Source organism: Nannospalax galili, unplaced genomic scaffold (assembly GCF_000622305.1).
Source record: "Nannospalax galili isolate Female #2095 unplaced genomic scaffold, S.galili_v1.0 scaffold8, whole genome shotgun sequence".
In the NCBI taxonomy this organism is placed as follows: Eukaryota; Metazoa; Chordata; class Mammalia; order Rodentia; family Spalacidae; genus Nannospalax; species Nannospalax galili.
In genome coordinates, this window is record NW_008358318.1 from 1,398,608 (window position 1) to 1,410,668 (window position 12,061).

General features: G+C 37.3%; 2 protein-coding genes across 6 annotated transcripts in view; one reads left to right on the top strand and one right to left on the bottom strand.

Moving 5' to 3' along the window:
• Nf1 (neurofibromin 1) overlaps positions 1-12,061 on the top strand; it is a 314,026-nt gene that overhangs the window by 206,572 nt on the left and 95,393 nt on the right. The window lies entirely within an intron of this gene.
• On the bottom strand, positions 2,550-5,372 carry Omg (oligodendrocyte myelin glycoprotein). The gene is made up of 2 exons (XM_008821609.2): positions 5,083-5,372; positions 2,550-4,241 (listed from the first exon to the last, which is right to left on the bottom strand). Exons 1-2 carry the CDS (start codon positions 5,083-5,085, stop codon positions 2,913-2,915), a joined length of 1,332 nt encoding a protein of 443 aa, XP_008819831.1. The 5' UTR covers positions 5,086-5,372; the 3' UTR covers positions 2,550-2,912.

A 12,061-nucleotide genomic window follows, 5' to 3' on the forward strand; every position in this document is an offset into this window, starting at 1 on the left:
TTCAACTTAGGGTGGACTTATGTTCTGATAAAACTCTGTAAACCAATAATATTCTAAATTGAAAATGCATTTAATATACCTAATCTGCCTTAAATATGCTTAGAACGCTTAAAATGCCTTACAGTTGGGCAAATCATCTAACACAAAGTTGCACTATCATTATGTACTGACTTATACTTACATATATTTATATGTATGAGCTTGAGGAACAGATGCTGAGGAGTTTGAGGAATGATGCAGCAACATTCGGAAATAGCAAGCCCTCTGGTTAATAATGATAAGAATATCATTTCCTTAGAGGGAAGTGTTATCTGATTACGTTAAGGCCAGATAATACTTCTTCCTAGCATAGAGTCAGAGTAGTTGACATATGTTGTATGTGTAAATTACCAAGTTTTTCCTCTGCATTTTGCAGACAGTTGGAAGGATGTAACCTGCAGGTCCTGCTAATGTTTAAGTCCATAGTTTTAGTTTCCTGCTATTTTCCCCGTAGGAATTGTAAGACAACTTGAAATTCTTGGCATCCTCGATGTAAATGTTACCTCTAAGGAATCTGATTCTTGTGGAACTCAGTGTGTCTGTTTTTTGTTTTGTTTTTAAACACAAGTATGTGGTAGAGTAGATACTTTCTAAACATACTTGTTCAGTTTGGAAGGGAGGACAGCATTCCCATTTGAGGTGGTAAAGCATTTAAAAAACCCTTTTATGAGACCCCCCCCTTTTTCTTCATGGTGGGATTACTTAAGGTAATGAGATAGGTTTATATAGGCAGAAAAATATTCACAAGACACTGTATAGAAAAGATAAGGAAAGATAGTCCTTAAAAAAAAAAGTTTAGTGGAATGTTGTTGCTTTCCTTTCTGAATAGACATATTCTCTTTTTTTTTTTCTTTTTTTTTTCTGTCTTTTTGAGACAGGGTCTCCCTGTTTCCCCAGCTGGTCTGGAACATGCTATGTAGGCCAGGCTGACCGTGATCTCACTGAGTGATCTCTGCCTCCTGAGTGCTGGGATTAAAGGTGTCTACAACCACACCCATCTCCGAATAGAAATATTCTTAAAGGGCTAGGGAGATGAAAAAACCGAGCATGGCTGCATGTGCCTAGCATTGAGGGATGGAGACAGGAAGATCCCAAGAGCTCATTGGCCACCTAGCCTAGCCCATACAGCAAGCTTTGGGTTCTTTGAGGAACTGTGTCTCAAGACATGAGTCCTGGTACATGCAGAGGTCAAAGGTTTTGGATTCCCCTGTAGTTATGGGGCTATGAGCTGACTGGCTTGAGTGCTGGAAACCAAACTCAGGTCCTCGCTACTTGCTTTTAACCTCTTAGCCATTTCTCCAGTCCAGGAGAAACATTCTTAGTCCAGGAAAGAAGACTACATTTTTAAGTTTTTTTTTAGGGGGAAAAAAAAAACCATAAAAATTTACTTCAGTACTATTTCCCCAAATTTAGAAATACTTGGAATTAGAGTCTCCTTTATGTCTCACAAAATAAGTACCTCCTTTGTAGCTTATCCTCTTCAGATGCTATCTTTTAAAAAAATACATTTTTATTTTGTGTGTATGAGTGTATATATGTACCTGTGTCATGCAATACTTGCAGAGGCCAGAAGAGGGCGTCGGATTGCATGGAACTGGAGTTAGGAGATTGTTAGATGTCTTGTGTGTACTGGGAACCAAACCCAGGTCCTCTGCAAAAATAACCAGTGCTCTTGACTGATGAGTTGCCCTCCAGCCCCAGCTGTTCTATCTTACATTTTAATCTAGCCTTGTTTCAGGGCATCTTTTGGTGATTCTCTGCTGTTTCTTATGTTTGTTACTAATAAGGTGAGATACTTTTATATTTTATTTTGAAATTTTTCCGTGCTTTCTTCCATTTGGAGTCTACTACAGTTTAATTTGGAGTATCAAATCTGTCCTCTGCCCAGCCTGATCCTTAGTCCACTTTACTGGGTAATTACCTGGTTGTAGCACAGAAGAATCCACCCATTGCTTCCTTCCGACACTTACCCCCAGAATAGTTAAGTTCTTAGACCTCAAGGTACAAAATATATCTTTCCTGCAGAAGTAGTAGTAGGATTTTAACCCTGTAAATATTTAAGTTTTGATTAATGGTCTGTTAAATATGCATGAAAATTACTCTTCAACTCCTTAAACTAAAGCTTTTCACTATTTTGTTTTTAATACTTCTTTTAACATGCAAAAACAAAGTTAAATTTTCCTTATTAAAATGCAAGGCCTAATGCCTGCTAGCCTTTTGAAGAGCTTTTGTCCATTATATAATCTGTAAAGTAGCCAAGAGTTCCTTAGAAGCAGGACATCATTTAGATTGAAAACAATTCTAGCTTGTGTGTGAAATAATGATGCAGCGTACCCATTCACGGGGTGGCAGTCTTGGTTTTACATTAGTGGCAAAAATCTTTGGGTACCACCACATGTCATCCACCTTTCCGGCTTTGCCAAGATTGCCTAGAACAAAAATGATTAGTTCCTTTTCATTCTTCTAAGTAGATTAGTTTGATATGACTAGAAAGTCACATGGCACAGCTATGAGCATAGACCTTTTATTTTTTTTTCCCCCAAGTGTTTGACAGTGTAAACATACATGAAATACACATTAAAGTTTAGATGCTTTTTTATATTTTATGCAATAAATTGAAGCCTTAAAAAGAAAAATTTCTTTAATAAAAGAAAGTTATTAGTTTTACTTAAGACAGTAAAATAGCAGCAAGTACCAAGACATTGTGCACTTCTTTTAATTAAGACAAGTTACTTCATTTACATCAGAGTCAGAAATGTAAGACTGGCTTTCTTTTTTTTTAATATAGCTTGAATCACTGGTTAGATAGGAGTGTATTTCCCAACTGTACATCAGGGAGGAGTGCTCTCATTAGTTTCAGAAAATGCAGACCCTCAGACAGCTAGCATGACCACAGCATTGAGAATTAAGAGAAGTGAAGCATTTACTTTCCAAGCACTGGCCACAGAAGGTAATCGAGTCTTTACATTTGCAGTTGTTTCTTCCCTCCGTAAGTTGAGGGTTGTGCTTTGTTGAGGCATTTCAGAGAAATTATTTGGCATGCCACTAGTGATACTTAGGGTCATGGGTGTTGGGGATGATTTTGTCGAGCTAGTGAGGCTCGTGTTTCTAACTGTTCCATCTTGGAGGTGAATAGTCAGAGTTGCGGCTGCTGCTTCATGTGAATTGGTCATTTCTGTGGATGTGTCTTCTGGATAGGGCACCAAAGCCTTATCAGTGCTAGTAAAAGTGGTATCTTTGCTTAGTGTGACACCAAATGCTGTTTCCTTTGCTCGAAATTGTTTAGGTATTTTGGTCACTTTGGGTTGAGTTACCATACTCAGAGAATTAATGGTATCCATTGTCTGCATCCCACTTACAGTAAATAGGCTTGAGGTAAATCCAGGAGGTGTGGGATACATACTGTGTTCCTTCAGAGAAGATATTTGGTTAGAGCAAGGAGTCCCTATCACATGGGCTTTTGTTTCCATTATCCACTTCAATAAGTAAGTAATGTTTTGTTTATGGTCACATGACCACCTGTTATTCTGAAAGGTTATCTCTTCCAACTGCAAGAGTTGATCAAAAGATTTATCTGGAATAAATGTGAATTTATTGTTGTGCAGGTAAAGGTGTGTGAGATTTGTCAGGTATATTAATGTCCCTGGAAGGATTTGTGTCAGTGAATTATTAGACAGGTCCACAATACGTAGTTTGGAAGGCATGTTGGTTGGAACTGTCCAAAGTTTGTTACTGCTGAGGTTGAGAACCTCAAGACTTCTTAGGGTATTTTTAATGAGGACAACCTTTTCCAGCATATTCTTAGAAACATCCAGGTATTTAAGGTTCCACTGATAAGCAGTATCAGATTTGTCAAGAAGTTTAATGTTGTTGTTAGCAGCAGACATATTCCAGAGAGACCGAGGTAACTGAGCAGGCAGGCTTTCAAGCCTGTTGTTTGAAATGTCCAGGGTCCTCAGATTGGTATATTGGGTTAACTGGTTATGCAGATCAGTGAAGTGGTTATAAGACAGGTTTAAATGTATAATGTTTTCTTGCAGTCCAGGTGGTAATGTAGTCAAGTTTCTGCCTGAACAGTCCACATGCCTGTGCCTCTCTGTGCATATACATTGGAGAGGACAAATGCATAAAATACCAGGCGTGAGAAACAGAAGGATGAACAGGCAGGAAGACATTTTCAATATCTGATATTCCATCAAAGCCTGAAAATAAACAGATACATCCTTCTTTTAATATGCAAATACAGTTTAGGCATCTGCATGTGTCAGTTAGCATCAAGAAAAATTTTCAAAAAACCTCCTTGTTATTGAGTCCTTTTATAATTGTTCCAGTGATTAAACTAACAAAGCTTCCCTTCATTTATAGTCCAAATGCCTAATCCTTCAATTGGGGCTATGTGGGGGGGGAGGGAGAGAGAGACAGAGAGACAGGGAGAGAGACAGAGACACTCACTCTATACCTACTGTCTTCTGCATTTTCTCCTTTATTTTTCCCTTTTACAATATTCATTCTTATATATCTTAGAGCCTTAATGTGATAAAAATGGCATTCTCTGAAAATAAAGAGTTTTGGGCTATTACTATTTGATGTGTTTTCTTACTCAGATGGGGAAAAAATGGCTGTCGTATCTGTTTTTCTTAAATCTCTGCAGTATTGTAAGACTCAATATGTGTGTAGGATGAGATGTTATTTAGATATTTAAACAATTCTTTGAAATTTCCTCTTTTTAAAGATAAATACATCCTTATAAAAACATTTTAGGGCACTTGAGAAATTTCAGACAAATAGCATACCTATAAACCTCACATTTTGTACAGTGGGTTTTTTTATGTATATTTCAATACCAATTCTAAAGGAAAAACTGTATGTATTTACAAAGCAGTGGACATTAAAAAGAAAACCTCAACTATTACTGCAGCAAATTTTTGGTGCATGCACTTGCTATTGAATGTATTCAGTCCTAACATTAGCTTTAAAATAACAAGAAAAGAAAAAAATTTTAAATCCAAAGTCAGTCTCTAACTGATTTAAATAACAGCTTACCATTATGTCGTCTTCAGCATCAGCATCTCATTTTCTCTGGGAAACTTGAAGCTCAAAGGTCGTCTTGTTCTGGGGAGTCGGAAGGGTTTCTGGCTGTGGGCTGTGCTTGCCTGCTCAGCTGCATTGTATTGCTGTGAGCCGAAGCTCTGCAACCACCTGATCAGCACCACATAGGAGGACTGCAGAGCTGTCATTGGTGCTGACTCAAATTTATTGCGAGAGGAGCACACACAACAAAATGGACATTTTTTTTTTCAAATGTACAGACTTGAGAGCGCCTTACATAGCTCTAATTTGCTACCAGATGGAATGCTTGATGTAAATTAGGGCTGGCCTTTACTTCTTCCTATCTGTTCTTCTGAGCATGGGTTGCACATTTAACATTTTCCTCACTGTGATTCTCCTAAATGTCTCTACATTCTTTTTACATGTGAAAGTGGGCTTAACCTTTGTGGATTGATTTCTAAAATACTAACTGTTTTTAATCTCTGTATTTTTATGTTCCTTTAAAAAATGGTATGGTTTTCACATCTTTTTATGTCATGATAAAACCTTTTTTATTTTTATATCTTCCCCCACCCCGATGGTTATTGTATTTAATTAATATTTCACACTTATCAGCCACTTCCATGTTTCATCTTCCTGATAGGAGGTATGGGGGTACTTTATTCTTAATATTATTCTGTCTTTGTCTTCCTAATACAAAAGATCATTTGACTAATGCTACACACAGGCTACCTCCCCTCACCTCAGTACTAGGGATCAAATCCAGGATAAGCTGCATTTGAAATGAGCATCCGAAACTTGTTTTTGTTTTTTGAGACAGGGTCTCCCTGTAGCACCAGCTGGCCTGGAACTCGCTATGGAGACCAGGCTGGCCTCAATTTCAGAGAGATTTGCTTCCCTCTGCTTCCCAAGTGGTGAGATTAAAGGCATGTACCACCATGCCCAGCCACCCTAGACTTTTAATAATCAATTCCTATGGCAAAGTAAATTTCATACTTTATGCATTTGGATTAAATTTTTTTCATGAAACTTACTTTGGACGATAAGGGATGCACATACTGTTTTTTTCCCAGCGATATTTAGATATTTTTGGTACTATATGAAGGGACCATTTATTTGATTTTGTTTTAGGAATAGCAGTATCAAAGCTGAGTGTGGTGGCACATGCTTATAATCTTAGAACTCTGTAAGTAAGAAGAGGTAGGAGTACCTGAGACCCTGTCTCAAAACAAAATAACCAAGTAAAAAAATTTAAGAACAGTATCAATTTCAGATTATTTCTTCAGTGTTTTGTGTTATCTTTCTCAGAAAGTTAATAGATTTAAACAAACATGCAACATGGCTGGAGAGATGGCTCAGTGGTTAAGAACACTGAATGTTCTTGCAGAAGACCCAAGTTCGAATCCCAGCACCCACATGGCAGCTAACAACTGTCCGTAACTCCAGTTCCAGGGGATCCAACAGCCTCTTCTTTCCTCCGTGGGCATTGTACAACACGGGTACACTTACCTACTTGCAGGCAATACACTCATACACATAAAATAAAAATAATAAATATTTTAAAAATACATGCAACAGTGTATATAAAAGAGAAAAACATAGGATTTTTTAAAAATGAGATTCAATTTATGATATCTTTAATGACCTAATTGGACAAATAATCTATTTGAATTCAAACCTACCTGGTGTGGTGGTGCATACCTTTAGTCCCAACACTTGGGAGGCTGAGGCAGATCGATTTCTGTGAGATCAAGGTTAGCCTGGTCACATATAGTGAGTCCAGCTGGGGATACTGGGAAACCCTGTCTCAATGAAAAGCACTCAAATATAATTTCCAAAATGACCATTTTACCTTAAAAAAGGAAGTAAAATCATCCAATTGTAATCATTTGAAAGCTAGCAACTGTTAGCACATTATATGTAAATAAAATGTCCAATTGCTAAATCTTTTTGGATCCCCACATTTACTGTTATTTGAATTGAACCCAGAAAGGACTGTATTGTAGGAGTCACCTTTTATATAAAATAATGTTCCTTGAAAAGTATTTACAGTTCAAAAGTCTGCAACATTAGAGATTTATATTGATTGAATGTTTTATTGCCACTTTGATTTGAATGTTCATTTGGATTTTAGATTCTTTCTGTGGATTTCAGAAGCCAGTACTCAATCGTGGTGCTGAAAAACTGTTAGAAATACTACAGTCAGGGCTGGAGAGATGGCTCAGCGGTTAAGAACACTGGCTGTTCTTGCAGAAGACCCGGGTTTGAATCCCAGCACCCACATGGCAGCTAACAACTGTCTGTGAGTCCAGTTCCAGGGGATCCGACAGCCTCTTCTGTCCTCCATGGGCATTGCACAACACGGGTGCACTTATCTACATGCAGGCAATACACCCATACACATAAAGTAGAAAAAAAAAATAAAGTATTTTTTTTAAAAAATAAATACTACAGTCAGCAGCGTTGTTACGGAGTTAGTGAATGGGTTGCTTTTGGCTGTTAGCTTTCCATGTCAGCCCATGTGCTCACTGCTATACGTCAAGGCATAAGACTAACAGTTAATTTCCCCAACATTTAAACCTCTTACTGTAATCTCAGGAAGCCTCATTATGCCAATATAGAGGCAGGGACCTATTCCCATTACACTTACCAGTACTTACATTTGAAAGAAAATGTTAGGTCATTAATTAATTGGTTCATAATTAATTTTCGTTTAGTTTGTATTAGTGACTTTTTGCTGTCACTGTGGCAAAACACCTAACAGACACCGCTTGAGAGAGAAAGAATGTGTTATGGCCCACAGCATCAAATCCTCATGGCAGGGAAGACATGGGGAATGAAGCGGCACAGTCACTTCACAGCATCTTCCTGCTTTGCATCCAATGGCAGACAGCAAGCAGAATCCCCATCAGAAGCCTGAGAAGCTGGGCCAGGCTAGAACCCCCAAGCCCCCCACCCTCCTGGCAGTGAACTAAGATAACCAGCTAAACCCCATGCCTCAAAGGTTTTACAAAACTTCTCCAAAGACAAATGAGCCCATGGGGGCCATTTCAAGTTCAAACCATACTAGCCAGGGTATTAGAATTAGATTCTGCTGCATCATAAAATTCTAATAACAATAGTAATAAGAGTGTTTCTCATTTCAAGTTTGCTTCATATTGGAGATAACTGAATTCTCAGGGAAAAGGGGGTTATCATTTCAGTGTAGTCTCATACTTTTAGAGACTCTCAGAAAAATAATGGCATATTCAAAAAAAGGGAGAGAAAAAACTTTTAAAGACTTAAGTATGTTACAACTTATCTTAGATACTATGCAGACACATTAGTTACACTTTAGATAAATTTGCTAAGGTCAAGAATTTTCTCTATTTAGGCATCTAGTCTGGATTAAGCATTAAATTCACTTAACTACCTATTAGTCCATGGATATATTGCTCCAGCATAGTGAATATACAATAAGCCACCTGCCAGGTAGAGGCCATCTCCTTTAAATCAGTAGTTTCAGCTTTCCTTTATTTCTTAAGTCGATAGCATTAGTTATCTCAAATAATTGTGAGTCAAAGTTCTATCTGCTATTGGTACATGTTAAGCATCCCTTTTCTACAGTTGCTGGGGATCAGAAGTATTTCAAAGTTTGGAATTTTTTAAATTTATGTTGGAATTCATACACTTTTTGCCAGATGAGCAAACCTATCTAAAGATCTGAGCTCTAGAAATTCTTGAGCACCAGCAGAATTTCAAATTTTCACATTAGGGTATATATAGCCTGTAATATAGTTAGCTTTCAACTCAATTTCTGCTGAAAACAACTGAGAATACTGAATAAAATATTTTTCAAGCATAGAACTGACAAAATAGAAATTATCATATCAAAATTCAAATGGATCAGTCTATTTACCGACCTCCTTACTCCTTTAAAAATTATTTTTATTTTATTCTCAGCTTATTCTTTTTGTGTTTATTTATAATGTGTGTGTTTATGTGTATATGTGTGTGCATGTGCCATGGCACACATGTGGAGGTCAGAGGACAACAGAGGAGTTGGTTATCTCTACCATATGTGTTCCAGGGATCAAGTTCAGGTGGTCAAGCTTGGCAGCAAGCACTTTTACCTGCTGAACTATCTCGCTGACCCCTCAGCTTGTTCTTTAGAATGTCCCTCACTCTGGATTGATCTGCTTGATTTCTTGGAAAGTTTTGATTTCTGATTATGTCCCCCGTATTGCTATATGTGGTTCCTAATATTACCTTAATTTTTTATTTGCATCATCCCACAATAGTTTCAGAATTATGCTAGTATTATTACTACAACTAGATTAAAGATGCTGACAAATTTTGATTTCTTTGAAGCTGTTTTTTAGAATATATTTCACTGAGGAGGGACAGCCAATTCTATATCCTAATATAACTTTCAATAATAAATTTCTCTATTTCTATATATATCATAAACTCGACATAAAGCTCATTTTTAGTTTTCAGTTTTTTAAGACTTGCTCAAGTCAAAGTTATGTAACAAGGTATGTTCATAGAACTCTTGCTTCTCTGACCTGACTCCTTCACCCTATTTCTTCCTCCTAGTAGTGAGGGGAGTATTTTTATTAGCTTTTAGTTGTATATTAACAGTATTTCTTTCAGCAAATGTATAAAATATGTGTGTATTGGGTTTTTTTTTTTTTCTCCTTTGAGACAGGGTCTCACTATGTAGCCCTGTCTCGAACTCACAGGAATCCACCTACCTCTGCCTCCAGAGTGCTGGGATTAAGGTGTGTGCCACTAATGTCCTACATGTATTACAGATTCTTACTCTCTGTGTAAAAGGTTGTAAACTATGTTGTATATCTTATTCTTTCTTTTTGTTTTTATAATACATCTTAAAAATTATTCCATCTCAGGAGACAGGGATTTGTCTAATTCATTTCATGATGCATTTGGGGATATACCATGGCTTTTTTGACCAGTCCTATATTGAAGGCATCAGAACTGTTTCCATATTTTTGCTATTACAATAATGACACAGTTTGTCCTAGTTTGCTTTCTGTTACTGTGATAAACACCATAACCAAAGGAACTTGGGAAGGAATGGGTTTATTTCATCTTACAGGTTATAGTCCATCATCAAGGGATGTCAAGGCAGGAACTGATGCAGAGACCATGGAGGAATGCTGCATACTGGCTTGCTTCCTCTTCCTTGCTCAGCTACCTTTCTTACACAGCCCAGGCCCACCTGCCCAGTGATGGTACTATCCACAGGTTTGGGCCTGCCTACATCAGTTAGCAGTCAGGAAAATGCCTTCCCATGCCCACAGGCCAATCTAATGGAGGCAGTTCCTCAATGAAATTACTTCTTCAAAAGTATGTCACATTGACAAAAACTAGCAGTGACCATTGGCCTGAATAGTTTCATTTTTAAAAAATATTTATTTTTATTGTTTTTTATGTGTATGTGTGAGTCTCTATGAGTGTATGCCCCATGTGTGCAGGTGCCTTCAGAGGTCAGAAGAGGGTGTATATCCTTGGAGCTAGAGTTATAGGCAGCTGTGAACCATCCTATGTGGATGCTAGGAACCAAATTTGGGTCCTCTGGAAGAGCAGCAAATACTCTTAACTGCTTAGCCATCTCTCCAGCCCCTAGTTTCATATTTTGCCAGCAAATCTTTTTTTTAATGTTTATTATTTTTATTTTTCTTTATGTGTATGACTGCATTGCCTGCATGTAGGTGGGTGCACCCATGTTGTACAATGTCTGTGGAGCTCAGAAGAGAGTGTCAGATCCCGTGGAACTGGAGTTACAGATGGTTGTCAGCTGGCATGTGGGTGCTGGGAATCAAACCTGGATCCTCTGCAAGAGCAACCACTCTTAACCACTGAGCCATCTCTCAAAAACCTGCCAGTAAATCTTTTAAAAGGATTCTTAGAAGTACTATTTCTGTACAAGAAAGTAAGAATGCATTTGAAATTTTCTCAGATGTTGCTAAATACTTTTCTATAGACTATACCATTTGTAGACCCACCAGCATTGTATTGGGGTATCTAGTGCCTCCCCCTCACCCCGGTACACACGTCTTCATTGTTTCTGTTATTATTGTGCTAGTTTTACATCCAAGCTACATAGCAGACTGTCAGTACACTTTGTTAATGTACAGTGCTCCTCCTCTGGCAGTAGTCTCAGATTTTTACCTGCTCAATTTTCTGTGGTTCATCACTGATCTCTCTACAAGAAGTGTATGTTCACATTCAGACACAACAAGGAATCTAGTAGTTCTGTTCATTGTTTCAACAGCATCACTGTTCATTATCTGGCTCCACCTGGCTTGTGTTGTCCAGGCCTCCTATAGGTAAAGAAGTCTTTCTAGGAAGCCTTTCTTCTTTGACTTTGTCTCTAGGTCTTCTTTCTTGGCCTACTCTCTTATTCTTCCAAAGCAATGTCATTAAGCCTTCTTTTCTCTTTTAATATTATAAATGTAAACAGGCAAGGTATCAGATGTTATTTTTTGGGTTTGTTTTAGCAACGTATTTTTTTCTCATTTATTTGTTTGTTTATTTTTAATTTTTTATTAAATAACCACATAATTAGAAGCAGCATTTCATTACAACAGCATTGACATATTCAATAATAATTTCCAGAGCTAAGATGCATCTCTTTCAAAATTGGCTGTAAATTTGTAGGTTTACAGTTAAATTAATACAGTTATACAATATTGTACTCAGTATAAACCCTAATAAGACATAAAATTAAATGATATTTTAACCTTTGCAGAAGATCTCCATTTCATTATTAAAATACACAGTTTCATACAGAAAAATTCTTTTTCAATGCAATTGACATTGGATGTTTGCACATGCATTTCTAATCTCTAAATATCTGATTATTACTAGTCACTGTTGGTTACTTTCTGAGCTTCTAGGCATCTGAGCATGGATATAAAGTCATCAGGTAGATTTCAATGGTAATGTTTTTCACATCTACTAATTA